This window comes from Sinocyclocheilus anshuiensis, unplaced genomic scaffold (genome assembly GCF_001515605.1).
Source record: "Sinocyclocheilus anshuiensis isolate Anshui unplaced genomic scaffold, SAMN03320099.WGS_v1.1 scaffold697, whole genome shotgun sequence".
Lineage (NCBI taxonomy): Eukaryota > Metazoa > Chordata > Actinopteri > Cypriniformes > Cyprinidae > Sinocyclocheilus > Sinocyclocheilus anshuiensis.
The window spans coordinates 1711648-1726596 of record NW_015538036.1 but is presented as its reverse complement, the minus strand read 5'-3'; the positions used below and the strand labels follow the sequence as shown (position 1 = coordinate 1726596).

At 37.3% G+C, this 14949-nt stretch overlaps 2 protein-coding genes across 2 annotated transcripts in view; both read left to right on the top strand.

Moving 5' to 3' along the window:
- The window catches only part of LOC107681496 (Fanconi anemia group G protein homolog), a 3211-nt gene extending 1133 nt beyond the window's left edge, over positions 1 to 2078 (top strand). The window contains exons 3-4 of the mRNA XM_016477810.1: positions 1134 to 1245; positions 1760 to 2078. Of these exons, the coding sequence (XP_016333296.1) occupies positions 1134 to 1245; positions 1760 to 1901 (254 nt within the window). The 3' untranslated portion in view covers positions 1902 to 2078. The remainder of the gene's footprint in view (positions 1 to 1133; positions 1246 to 1759) is intronic.
- Positions 2079 to 4875: 2797 nt separating this feature from the next.
- LOC107681079 (transitional endoplasmic reticulum ATPase) lies at positions 4876 to 14696 on the top strand. Its single transcript, XM_016477227.1, has 17 exons — positions 4876 to 5048; positions 6926 to 7037; positions 7143 to 7315; positions 7488 to 7630; positions 9326 to 9456; positions 9563 to 9694; positions 9780 to 9882; positions 10026 to 10159; positions 10982 to 11117; positions 11264 to 11376; positions 12130 to 12294; positions 12401 to 12523; positions 12629 to 12841; positions 13022 to 13330; positions 13413 to 13568; positions 13745 to 13899; positions 14104 to 14696. Exons 1-17 carry the CDS (start codon positions 4885 to 4887, stop codon positions 14207 to 14209), a joined length of 2568 nt encoding a protein of 855 aa, XP_016332713.1. The 5' UTR covers positions 4876 to 4884; the 3' UTR covers positions 14210 to 14696.
- The last annotated feature ends 253 nt before the right edge of the window (positions 14697 to 14949 follow it).

Sequence of the window (14949 nt, the reverse complement as noted above, 5' to 3'; positions counted from 1 at the left end):
CGATTCGATTCAATATCGATTATTTTGGATATATATCAGGTACAGTACATGCCAAATTTTCTCAAGGAAAAAAATCTCAACTGATGCTGTAAAATATAGGCCTACATGAGAGTCAGTTGGTACAACATTACTATAATATTGAAGGTTAAAATTAATGAAGATTTTACAATAATAAAGTTAGATATTAATATTTCTACTTAAATAGTTCAATTCGGGGTTTTTTTTATATAAACATTTAAATGGTGGCTGTCATAAAAACTTGATGGATTTATTCTAACATAAATTAAATACTGAAGAACAGTAAAAAATTATAATGAATATGTTATATGGTGCATATATTAAGCAAAATGCCCCTCTCTACAGTTTATTTTTCTATATGATTAATGAGTTTATGGTCACCAAATATTTTTTTTTTTCTGAGGTAAATGTGACGTTACGTGACATATTGTTTACAAGCCGTTATATTGGCATCTTTGCACGGCTGAAACACAGATTGAGCGATTACATGACACAGTTTACGGATTGTAAAGTTGTACTCTTTCTTTTAACTTACCTTAGGATATTTAGTCATGTTTATTTTGTGCTGAAGCTGGTATTAATGTGGAGGAGATGATCAGTTCACGTGCGCCTCGCGCTGCCGCGTCTGTTGAACTGAGGCGCTACAGCGATCTGTCACTCCACATTAAACAGCAACAAAACGGCATTTATTGTTTGAATACTGCAATACAATGGACAGAATTTGAAATCTGAGACTTTGTTTCATATGAAAAGTATCAAAGCACAATGATTATTGCGATTTATTGGATGGGAGGTGCCCTTTAATGTTCCGTCCATTAACTGAAACAGGCTAGACTAATCGATTCTTGGGATTTAGAAATCGATATCGTTCCGTAAAAATGAGAATTGATTAATATCGAGATATCGATATTTTTTACCCAGCCCTAATATTACTAATCAAAAATTAAGTTTTGATATATTTACGGTAGGAAATTTACAAAATATCTTCATGGAACATGATCTTTTCCTAATGATGTTTGGCAAAAAAGAAAAATCGATCATTTTGACCCATACAATGTTTTTTGGCTATTGCTACAAATATACCCAAGCGACTTAAGACTGGTTTTGTGGTCCAGGGTCACATATTAAGATGTTGCTGTCTGAGGTCTTGTGGAGGCTTGTTCGTAGAGAGGAAGCATCAGCACACTGGAGGGAAGCCCATAGTACTTCAGATGCACCTAAATCAGTGTAAGCTATCAGAAAAATCAATATTGTTAACTCGTGTGATAATTAGTGCTGTCAAGCGATTAATTGCGATTAATCGCATCCAACATAAAAGTGTTTGTTTACATAATATATGTGTGTGTACTGTGTGTATTTATTATGTATATATAAAGACACACACATACAGCATATATTTTGAAAATATTTACATGTATTTATGTGTGTATATTTATATTCATATAAATTATATCATATAAAAATATATTTAATATATAAACGTAACATATTTTTATTAAATATATATATGCATGTTTGTGTATTTATATATGCATAATAAATAGACACAGCACACACATATTATATAAAAAAAAAACTTTTATTTTGGATGTGATTAATTGCGATTAGTCGTTTGACAGCACTAGTGATAATATACTCTTATCATAATATGACTTTTCACATGAAAGTTGAGCATCGTTGGAATCTAAGAGATTGTAACTGGTATGATAAATGTTCAGTAATCTTTTGACTTGCATTTCAGAAATGTGCTGCTGTATTTGCAGCTATGGCCAGATGACACAGCTTTTGACTTCAGTGAGTTGAAGAAGAAGATTGTGGAATACATTCAAGCCAAAAAGACATGCGAGATGTCAGAAAGGATGTTCTCTACTAAATTCTGCTAAATTGCACCATTTCACTTTTTTGGTGTGTCCAAACCAGAACTACATACAGAAAAGACAGTTTGTGTTGCCTAATTTCCTTTTCAGATGTAACCATGTAGCATTCCACTTGTCAGAACAAATGATTTGTGAGCTCAAGAATGCATCCAGACTGGTATCAGATTCTTTATATATCGTATGCTTGCCTATTTCTCTGATTAGCATCTTGTTTTTTATCTATGATTTTTTTCAAATAAATAATGTTCATAATGAAAATGATTTGTAAAAAGTAATGCATTTTTAAACATTATAATCAAACATTATAATAAGTTAGCATTTTTTTTTAAACATTCTAATCATTTCTGATCAATGACTTAATCACCACAAATGAAATTAAATAGCCCCTCCTAACTTTACTTTCATAAGTGTCTGCAGAGCTGTTAGAAGAGGTGGAGGTGTAGCTGCTCTATTTAAAGATGTGTATCAATGCAAGCAAGTGTCATTTGGTCAGTATTTGTCTTTTGAATATCTAGGAATTGTGCTGAAAGGTGCTCCACACATCCTATTTATCATTATTTACAGGCCTCCAAAATACTCTCCAGCCTTTATTATACTACGTAAGAGTTTACAGAACTGTTATCAATGATTTCCGCAGAGTTTGACTGTTTTGCTATTGCAGGGGATTTTAATATTCACATAGATAATGCAGAAATCAAAACTACAAAATAAATTATAACTGTTTTAAACACTTTTGACCTGTTTCAGCATGTGCATGGACCCACACACAATCGTGGACACACTCTAGATTTACTCATCAGTAAGGGTCTAAACATCTCATCCATTATTATTAAGAATTTAGCACTATCTGATCACCTTTGATACATTGATTTCTGCTACCACTGAATCTAGATCTGTCTCTGTCAGAAAGAGATGCATTATCGAAAACACTAGTGTGCTATTTATGGAGGCTATATCTTTAACACCAAGCATTTCTGCAGGCTCTGTTGATCTCCTTGATTCCTTTAACTCAAAAGTTAAGAATGCTATTGATGATTTTGCTCCCGCAAAAGTCAGTAAGAAGTCTGTCAGACAGAAATCAGCTTGGAGAAAATCAACAGCAGTTCAGAGTATGAAAAGACAATGCAGGAAAGCTGAGCAGATGTGGCAGAAGATGAAACTTGAAATTCACTATAGCATCTATAAAGACAGCTTTCGCGCTGGTGATCCATTGACAGATAGAGCTAGGGACAGAGAGCTGGGTTAATGTTCAGCAGTTCATCCCTGGTAAAACTGATCGTGTTTGAGAAACAAAAAACAGGAAAAACTAGCAAAAACAGTACAAACACTGGAGAGCCAAACACTGAGGCTGCCGTCTGCGGCGCCATCGCATTTAGATTTGCATTTAGATTAGATTTTAACATACTACCAGAGAGACTGGAAAACTGGGTCAGGCTTGCTGGGATGGTCCTCAAATGGTTCAGGTCATACTTAGAAGGGAGAGGTTATTATGCGAGTATAGGTGAGCATACCTATATGGCGAGCATACGTCTAAGTGGACATTAATGAAATGCAGAGTCCCACAAGGATCAATTCTTGCTCCGTTCTTGTTTAGCCTGTATATGCTCCAAACAAAGATGAAGTTCTCAAGGTGAATGCATACCTTGACTCTAGGGGTCAAACAACTAAAAATCAAGTCAAGAATCTTGGTGTGACTCTGGAGACAGACCTTAGTTTCAGTGGTCATCACAAAGCAGTAACTAAATCAAAATACTATCATATCAAAAACATTGCAAGAATTAGATGTTTTGTTTCCAGTCAAAACTTGGAGAAACTTGTTCATGCCTTTATCACCAGCAGGGTGGACTATTGTAATGGTCTCCTCACCGGCCTTCCCAAGAAGACCATTAGACAGCTGCAGCTCATCCAGAACGCTGCTGCCAGGATTCCGAACCAGAAAATCTAAGCATATCACACCAGTCCTCAGCTCCTTACACTGGCTTCCAGTTACATTTAGGATTGATTTTAAAGTACTTTTACTCGTGTAAAAAATACCTAAATACATTGCAGATATGCTCACTGAATATAAACCTAACAGACCACTCAGATCATTAGGATCGAGTCAGTTAGAAATACCAAGGGTTCACACAAAACAAGGGGAATCCGCTTTTAGCTATTATGCCGCCCGCAGTTGGAATCATCTTCCAGAAGAGATCAGATGTGCTAAAAACATTAGCCACATTTAAGTCCAGACTCAAAACTCATGTTTAGCTGTGCAATTATTGAATGAGCACTGTGCTGTGTCCGAACTGATTGCAGTGTATTTTATGTATCATATTTTTCTATTCTTAACTGTTTTCATTAATTTTCATTTTATATCAATTTTAGATCATTTTAAAAGTTTTTAATTTCCTTCTTTTATTGTTGTGATTATTTTTTATGATTATTTTAATTCCTTTTATGTAAAGCACTTTGAATTACCATTGTGTATGAAATGTGCTATATAAATAAACTTGCCTAGCCTTGCCTTTGAAAGGAATAAGCTCTGAAAAAGATTTTATTTAACTTAAAACTGTTATATAACTTGGTTCTTATTTCAACCTATAGAGTCACATGTAAGTACATTTTATATGACAGTAATAGTATATATGCATTCACTACATTGTTCTGCATTACAGCTCATTTAAATTATTACACAACATATTCTGGAATACATATATTTTGGTGTTTTGTGTGCTTTTGAGATTACCTAACTTGTTGGGAAACGTGGCCTATTTGGCAATTGTTTGTGGCATTTTGACACTTCGGCTCAGCTGAGTATCAGTTTAATCAGGCCGTCCTGAGCCAATCCAAAAGAGACAATTCACAACGCAGCAGAAAATAAACCAATCACAATCAACCGTGAAAGCCACCTGGACCAATGGTGCTTGCGCTTTACCACGTTCGGACCGCGATTGGCCAATCAGTCCACAAGAAATCGCAGCGTGTGCTCTGATTGGCTCGTCCTTCAATGGGCGAGGAAATTTTTCCCCGCAGAGTTGATGTTAGCAGGTTAATCCAGTGCAGAGGTAAAAAGCTAGTGAAGGTTGGAATCGGTTACTCAAGAGAGCTTCTCATTTCCATCAACTATTTATATATTTTTTTCGGGAGAAGCAATATGGCTTCGGGTGGAGAGTAAGTAAAACAATTTTGATGTTATATTTAGTGCGATCATAGTTGTTTTGTTTTTTGTTGAGTACCAGTTAGCCATGAAGCTAAAAGACGAACGCATCATAAACGGTGATCAATGAAATGTGCGAGTTTACACGCTACAGGTTTCTCATCCGAGCGCACATGTAAATTTATATAATTTTTCTCTCTTCAGATACTAATGTTTTCATAACTCATTAAAACTTTTGCGGGAGTTTTAATGCGACTATGAGTCTAAGATCAGCTTTGTTTAGCATGGAAGCTAACCGGACTGAGTCATCTCCGCATATGATGTGGAGGCTTTCGGCCCACCGGCATCACCGGCGACTGCTCGGATAAACACGTACAGCACACTTAAACGACCCGTATACCGCTTCATAAAAATTGATACCTTTAATTCTCTATAATAATGAAGCCGTGAATAAGCAGCAAAGCGAGCTAAAGCGTCAAACCGGCTTTGTGTAAATGCATATAGTAACAGGTGATGATTATAAATCCCGTGATCTGGAAATTTCAGCCATCAGACCAAAAAAAAGCTTGACAAGATGTGACGTTAAAAACGTTAGATACTAACTATACCTGACTCTAGAGCTTTCTATAAACGCGAAAATGCTTGTATTTAAGCGGTTTAAGCTTCACAAGTCACACAGCAGCATTTGCTGTGTCATTGGCCACAGGAGATGGCTACCTGCTGCTAGCTCACATCACGCACTCTGAGAGGAATATAAATCATACATCCATCTACCTGAACAATATATGCTTAGTTTGCGTTCACGACAAAAAAACTAACACTTGTGTGAGGGAGTTGATTGCACAGTTCAGTAGTATGTAGAGACGTAACGTGTGTTGTCTGTTAGCTGTGACAGTGTTGTTAGCTTATTTACACACGCGCGGTTGGCCGCAGCCTTTTGACGTCTGGTCTGCCTGATAACTTTTAGTTTAGTTTATTTTGTCCACTGTCTTTTCAGAAAAACCATATAAGCCTATATCTTAAATTGTTGAATTATGCGGGATCAGCTACACTAAGGCCTTGCTCACGATCGCATCCTGGCCTAAATCTAGCGGATCATTACGGCTTTCAGTCCAGTGTTTTGTGGAAAGCTCTGGAGTAATTTGAGCTTGACAAACCTGCAAATGCGCAGAAATGCACTTATCCATCGACTCCATCGTAACAGACAGGATACTAATAAGTAATGTTTCTTTTTTTTCTACATGAAAGTACTACTTCATATGAAACGTAACGTATCTTTCACTTTCGCCTCAAGTGATACTGGAAGAAATAAAAGTAGCAACTATCTGTCTCTGGTAACCACCTGAGAAATGTAAAACATTGTTATAGGGACAATTCACATGACAATGAGAATCATTATTTAATCTCATTCATTTTGTTTTAGAACTCTGTAAATTTGTTCTGTGGAACACAGAAGCACATGTTTGTTCAAAAACAGCCAGTCTTGCACCATTGGAACCCCCCACCACCTTTCTGAGCCAATAAAAGTGAATGGTGTCTGAGACTGTGAACTGTCATTCTGCTGAACATCTTTTGTGCTTTACTGAGGGCCTCAGGTTACTTAAAATTATTTAATTAAAACAAATCTGTTTAAATACTGGAAACACAAGTTGTCATATAAACTGAGATCACATTTCCCCCTCTAACTATTGTTTTTATTGAAGAACATGCAGAATATTCTGGAATATTTTTTTCACCCCCAAACAGCATCATTGTCATAATTACAGCTGGAATACCAGAGGAAAACTTTTAGCCAGTATGAGGAGCATCTGAATATTGTATTGGACAAAACTGGTCCTTTGATTAAAAAGTTGAGAGCCACTGCTTTAAAATGTTGTTATTTTCTATACAGATCCAAAAATGATGATCTTTCCACTGCCATTCTGAAGCAGAAGAACAGGCCAAATAGGTTGATTGTTGATGAATCCATCAATGAAGACAACAGTGTTGTGTCTCTCTCTCAGGTACCATCTTGAGTTACATTTTAAATGTATAAAAATTAGATCCTTCTCCCTTTTTCACTTGCATGAGGTCTTTATGTGCCCATCACATTTTCTCTGCTCTTTCAGGCAAAGATGGATGAGCTCCAGCTCTTTAGGGGGGACACAGTGCTGATGAAGGGCAAGAAGAGGAGGGAGACCGTTTGCATCGTCCTGTCTGATGACACCTGCTCCGACGAAAAGGTTCGCATGAACAGGGTGGTCCGCAACAACCTCAGGGTGCGCCTTGGTGATGTTATCAGGTAAGACTGTTTTCTGTCTAAACTTTCATTACATGTAATGACTGAAAGATCCTGGGAATGTTGTTTCAGCGATTTTAGAGTTATTCTAATTGGCAGGACTATAATACTAGCCGTTTCAAAATGTACCTCTGAATATATGGATAATTTATTTGTTCCTCTTTCTGGTTTTCAGTATTCAGCCATGTCCAGATGTGAAATATGGAAAGCGCATTCACGTTCTGCCCATCGATGACACAGTGGAGGGCATAACTGGCAACCTGTTTGAGGTCTATCTTAAGCCTTACTTCTTGGAGGCTTACCGACCAATCCGTAAAGGTAAATATATCTTTAAAAATTATTATAAAAGTAATAAGGTGATAGGTTCTTTTTATTCTTTTCATTAAGTCAATTGTGAGATGTTACTACCATGCAAAATTTTGGGGTCAGTAGTTTTATTTTATTATTTTTTGTTATGATTTTGGAAGACTTATTCAGCAAGAATGCATTAAATTAAGTCACAGATTTTATATTGGTACAAAAGATATCCATTTTATTATTGGCTGCTGAAAATTCAGCTTTATCACAGGAATAAACTACATTTTAATATGTATTTACATGAAAAAGTTACTTTAAATTGTAGCATTTCAAAATATTTTTTTATTATTAAATTGATCCTTTGTGAGCAAAAGAGACTTCTTTCAAAAACATTAAAGAAATCCAAACATTTAAACAGTCTACTTAATTTGGGTTTATATTAGGGGTGCATCGAACCATACGGTTCTCCACACACGGTTCGGCATGCACTAGGACCGCGGTTCAACTTAAATCTGACAATGCATCTGTAATATGGTTTGTTAGAGTTCACCTAATGCATGTTTCTGTTAATGGATACAAATTCTGGCTTCGCAATACATTACAACAAGAGCGATGAGAGAAAAAAAAAATATATACTTGGACAAACCAATCACTCTTTGTTCAATGCGAGTGCTTTATGCTGGAATAACTGTCATTTATGCCGTCATCACGTGTTGATAGTGCAGGTGAGACCTGAACAGCACACGTCGCTATCTGTGTTTAAACTAAACTCATTTAACCCATACCAGTTTAATTATTAAAGAGCCAGAAGACACGAACTCGCTCGCACAGTGAGAAGATCTGTGTGTGTGCTCATTCGAAGCGCGTGAACCTGCGTCTCAGAACGCGCGCAAATATTAAGCTCTCTTTGAAGTATTGTGCTTGAACGGACAAATTCACACAAAAATTGTCAAAATGCCCATCTTGGTGAGTATCCTAGCAGACATAGTCGGCTGAACGTACAGTATCAGTGCACTGGATCAGTGCATGCTCTTTAAGTGACCGCACTTTCTTAATGTTAATCAAACAGCAACAACACGGAAATCACTCGCTGCTCTTGATTGAATAACTTCTGTAACTTTAATAAGGATTAATCTTTAATTTATACAGTCGTATATGCTATGTTATTTTACATTTGATTACTTTATTCAATTTCTGCACCTAAAAACCAACGTTAGACCTACCTTAAAAAAACCTGAAAAGCACTGTTTATTTTATTTGTATCTTTGCTCTGTTGTATTTATTTGTGCTGTTGCTTGTAGTTAGATTATTTGTTCTTATTTTCTTTATTTTTATTTGACAATATAGTTTTTTCCCTAAACCTAGCACATACCGAACCGTACCGAAACCGTGACCCCAAAACTGTGATACAAACGAACCGTGAGCAAGTTGAACCGTTGCACCCTTAGTTTATATGCACTGTCTTATTTATTTATTTTTTTTTGTTTCTTGTAAGTTTTGGCGCTTCTGTGGATTCAAGTTAAATTGGTGTATCATGGTGCTTGGCATGAAGTCTGATTTGTCACCTGATGGATTTGATTTGAAATGTCAGATGTGTTTTAAAGACCTAGTAAAAGATTGTGTTTTGTCTAAGACTGCATGAACTGCAGTTGGTGTATAAAACAAATTTGAAGTGTTTTGATATTTCACAAGTTTGGTTTTGCTTTTTTTCCGTAGGTGATATTTTCCTGGTCAGAGGAGGCATGCGCGCTGTGGAGTTCAAAGTGGTGGAGACCGACCCCAGCCCATACTGTATTGTGGCCCCAGACACCGTGATCCACTGTGAGGGGGAACCCATCAAGAGAGAGGTCAGTAGATTGACAAGTGTTTTAAATTTTGTCATGGATTAAATTGGACTAAATGGGGTAAGGGCACATGAAGTGTGTTTGATTGTATCCGCATGCCTGTTTGCAGGATGAGGAAGAGTCTCTGAATGAGGTGGGTTATGATGACATTGGAGGGGTAAGGAAACAGCTCGCCCAAATCAAAGAAATGGTGGAGCTACCTCTGAGACACCCAGCTCTCTTCAAGGCTATTGGAGTGAAGGTAATTATCTGCACTCTGAGATTTACACACATTAAAGTGTTATGAGTTTGCAGTCTGAGGTTCCAATCATTTCTTGTTTGCTCAGCCTCCCCGTGGCATTCTGCTGTATGGACCCCCTGGAACTGGAAAGACTCTTATCGCTCGTGCTGTGGCAAATGAAACTGGAGCATTCTTCTTCCTCATCAATGGTGCGGATGACAACACAGAATATAAATATGCCTAAATTAGTTCTCTTTAATGACTACTGATTTATTTTTTTTTAAACATTTTACAAAAGTACATTTTGAAATCTTGATAAAATGAGCTTGACAAAAACGTTTGATGATCCCAGGACCTGAGATCATGAGTAAACTGGCAGGTGAATCTGAGAGCAATTTGCGCAAGGCTTTTGAGGAAGCAGAGAAGAACGCACCAGCCATCATCTTTATTGATGAACTTGATGCCATTGCACCAAAAAGAGAGAAGGTAAGATTTCTGAGTGGTGGTTTTTACGCAAATAATCATCTCTTTGACTGATTCTTTATGCTCTGTTTTTATCCGTTAGTAAAGTATTTTATTTGTTGCCTTTTTTTGTGTGACATTAATATTATAAATGCTTTTCTGGTAAAAGCTGTTTCAGTCAAAACATTGTTACAAATTCTTGATTCCCTGTTTTATCCGTTAGTAAAGTATTTTATTTGTTGCCTTTTTTTGTGTGACATTAATATTATAAATGCTTTTCTGGCAAAAGCTGTTTCAGTCAAAACATTGTTACAAATTCTTGATTCCCTGCCGCCCCTTTTTTGCCTGTTCTCACAGTTTGAAAGACGACATTAAATCACTGAAAAGAGCACAGTGTCTGTTAACTAAAACTATTGAAGTCGGTTTTGTTAATTAAAATAGTTAAAATATAAATATAGGATAAAAACATTTAGAAGAATGTTACACGAATTTTAAATATTGCCTTGGCTACTAACTGAAATGAGGATGAACTAAAACTAGAAAAAAATTTAAAATGAATATAGAAATAAAGGCTAATTCAGAATAATACTTGCTCTTGTGATCACCATACCTGATTTAATCCTGAATATTATGTTCTGCTTTAACTGGAATCCAGTGGAATAACTTGAATGCACATTATTAGCAGCATGTACTATGAGAGTGTTTTTTGTTTTTTAATGAAAATGTGCTATAATGTCCTTTATTTTAAAACATTCAGATAATTCAAAATTCTTGTTCAATTTTAAATGTTAAGCAGTCCGCTCCATTGCATATCACATAGTAAATGGTTCTCATGTGTTTTCTCAGACTCATGGTGAGGTGGAGAGGCGCATTGTGTCTCAGCTGCTCACTCTGATGGACGGACTGAAGCAAAGGGCTCATGTCATTGTCATGGCAGCCACTAACAGACCCAACAGCATTGACCCAGCTCTCAGACGATTCGGTGAGATCACTTTGCTCAAGTGTTGCTCTGTAAAGAAAAAAATCTTTTGCCAAGACATTTCCAGTTGATGTTCGGGCTTCTTGGTACAGGCAGTGCACCTTAGAAGGGAACATCTTGTGCTGATGTTCTGAATCTCTTGATTTCAGGGCGCTTTGACCGAGAGGTGGACATCGGCATTCCAGATGCTACTGGAAGACTTGAGATACTTCAGATCCACACCAAGAACATGAAGCTTGCAGATGATGTTGATCTGGAGCAGGTGTGTTTCAGAGGATGTCAGAACATTCAGTGCTTAGTGACGATTTGCTTTCATTTAAACTGGGTCTCCTTAATCAGGCACTGGCAGGAGCATCAGGCCTGTTTAATTCTGCCCACTCAAGATTTTTGAGCCAAGTGGATAACATTTTTTTTAAATGCATCTCCCCAAAATAATGTATTTTCATATGTCTCAATTTTGCAGATTATTTGCTGGGGGGGGGTTTCCCCCTCCTTACCTTTCCTCTGTGGAATGGAGGTAGAATAGAATAGCGATCAGGTTAATCTGCAGTTTTGTTTTTTTTAACTTGCTTTTATATACTACTTCTGGTTTTTAGGTCAGATTTGAGTCCCATTGCATGCTAAATTATTTAGGGCACCAAATGATTGGAGCTTGTGCCCCATCAAATATGGGTGCATAAGCAGTGTTATACATGATACTGTAAAAAAACAAAAAGCCAATTCAAAATAAATTAGTTTAATTTCGTTGTTTTTGTGTATGATTTTGACTTTGTTTTAAATATTACTTTTTTTAGGTTTAGTTCAGTTTAATTTTGTTTCCAGTTAGAAATGTTTGTTTAAACTTAAAAAAACAAATGTTGTAAATGGCACTAACTAAGTTTTTGTTTTTTTCCATCTAGTTTATTTTATCATCTTAATTCCAGTTAACAGCTCTTTTAATAGCTTTAGATAGCAATGATTAACTTGGTGCATTTTAATTTTTTATTTTTATAAACCGTCCATCGTTTGCCTTTAGGTTGCAAATGAGACCCATGGCCATGTGGGTGCTGATCTGGCTGCCCTTTGCTCAGAAGCTGCCTTGCAAGCCATTCGAAAGAAAATGGACCTCATTGATCTGGAGGATGAGACCATCGACGCAGAGGTTATGAACTCTCTGGCTGTAACAATGGATGACTTCAGGGTGAGGATCTTAGTAACTCTTACAACCATCTGACCAATCAAATGTGAGGAAATTGCATTCAGAAACTAAAGAAATTATTGATTTGTCACCCTCTTCTACCTAACAGTGGGCTCTTAGCCAGAGCAACCCATCTGCCCTGAGAGAGACCATTGTGGAGGTGCCCAACATCACCTGGGAGGATATCGGTGGCCTTGATGATGTCAAGAGAGAGCTGCAGGAGCTGGTGCAGGTACTGAGCACATAAGTCTTGTTTGTATTTCGGACAACAAAATGTTCTCACAGCTACATATTAAAACTTTTACACATACTTACCAATATTTTCTGTCCTTTTTAGTACCCAGTGGAACATCCAGACAAATTCCTTAAGTTTGGCATGACCCCATCCAAGGGTGTGCTGTTCTATGGACCACCAGGTTGTGGTAAAACCCTGCTGGCCAAGGCCATTGCCAATGAGTGCCAGGCCAACTTCATCTCAATCAAGGGCCCAGAACTGCTCACCATGTGGTTTGGAGAATCAGAGGCTAATGTCCGTGAGATCTTTGACAAGGTATGTCATTTTGCATTTTCTATCAGGTAGTTTCTGACTGATTTTCAATGTGTAGTAACACAAATTATGTTTCTTAAAGGCTATGGGTCTACTGATCTTGTTTGTTTTTGCAGCAGCTATAATGATGTGTAAATTAAGGATCCATTTTAAAATTGTCCTGCTGTCTTTGTCCTTCTCCAGGCTCGTCAAGCTGCTCCTTGTGTGCTCTTCTTTGATGAGTTGGACTCCATTGCTAAGGCTCGTGGTGGAAACGTTGGCGACGGTGGCGGCGCTGCTGACAGAGTCATTAACCAGATTCTCACAGAAATGGATGGTATGTCCAGCAAGAAGAACGTCTTCATCATTGGGGCCACCAACAGACCAGACATCATTGACCCTGCCATCCTCAGGCCTGGCCGACTGGACCAGCTTATCTACATCCCACTGCCTGATGAGAAGTCTCGCATTGCCATTCTCAAAGCTAACCTCAGGAAGTCTCCAATCTCAAAGGTGAAAGTGGATGTGTTTTGTCATTTTTAAATGGGGTTTTTATCTTATTATTGGGTATTAATGTATTCTTTTTTTTGTGTAGGACGTGGACGTGGACTACTTGGCCAAGATGACCAATGGCTTTTCCGGTGCTGACTTGACTGAGATCTGTCAGAGAGCCTGTAAACTAGCCATCCGTGAGTCTATTGAGAATGAGATCAGACGGGAACGTGAGAGGCAGACTAACCCTTCTGCAATGGTGAGATTTCATTGTTTGCCTAAATGAGTGCTTCTCTGACCTTTCTAAGTACTTCCTTTTCAAAGTTGAGCAAATTGAAGCATCTTTAAGTGGATTCCTAAATACTATGGTTTGATGGATTTAAAACTAGTATGGTAGTTTGGATTTCCTAACATGTTGGTTTATTGGATATTCAGGAGGTGGAGGAGGATGACCCTGTGCCTGAGATTAGAAAGGACCATTTCGAGGAAGCCATGCGCTTTGCCCGCCGCTCCGTCAGCGATAACGACATCCGCAAATACGAGATGTTCGCACAGACCCTGCAACAAAGCAGAGGCTTTGGCAGTTTCAGGTGGGATCTTAAGTTACGTTTAGTGGCAGCTTTTGTTGTGAAGGAAGGAATGATGGAATTATGAAGGAATTTCTCTTAAAATGACAATATGAGCTCTGGGGATCAAGTGCGTTAATGGGATATTAAGATTGTCAGAATGTCATTTGGTTTCCATGCATTCAGAATGCCCTATTTATATTTTTTTTTATTTATTTTTTAAATAAGATTCCCATCCAGTAACCAAGGAGGAAGTGGACCAAGTCAGGGCTCTTCTGGTGGCGGTGGAGGCAACATCTTCAATGAGGACAACGAAGATGATCTTTATGGATAAATGTGACCACGTGGCTGACCCTCACAGGCCACTCTTCATACAGGCCGCCATGTACAAAAGACAAAAAAGTAAAAATTCCACATTTTTAGGACTGTGCTTTTTGTTTATTATTTTCCGCTTCTCCTCATGTCCATTTCCCCCTGTTTTTTATTCACCTTGTTCTCCTTCTGTCCACCTCCCCCCTCTGTTGATAGAGAAAAGCATGTAGCTGCTTGTGTTTTGCTCTGGTTTGTGAAAGGATGATTTCTGAGAACTTTAATCTTAACGTTCTGTGGGTGGGGGTAAATTTCAGTGAAAACCATACACGATAGTGTTTTCATTAACTTTTCACAAGCTATACGAGCAGCTTTAGTGGTGGGGTTTAATGCTAGGCTGTTAGAAGGATTAAAAAAAACAACAAAAAATTGCCAATGACTTCATTTTTTATGAATGTAGCATATAATGTATTACAAGTTTGAAAAATGTTAAATAAAATTCACGAAATGGACCTGATGTTGTGGTGTTTAATTTGTAGAGGTTTGGGGTTTGTGAACATGTACAGATAATGATTATCTCCTAAATAAATGCTTTTAAAATTGTGAAAAAATAAATGTGCATTTGGATAGGATTTAGTAATTTTTTTTAAAGAAATTATATACCTCTTCTAGGTAAAGAAAAAAAACAATAGAGGGTTATTTTATTTATTTTTATACGCGTCATCTTTAAAAATGTACCTCATTTATGCTTGTTTAAAAATTACC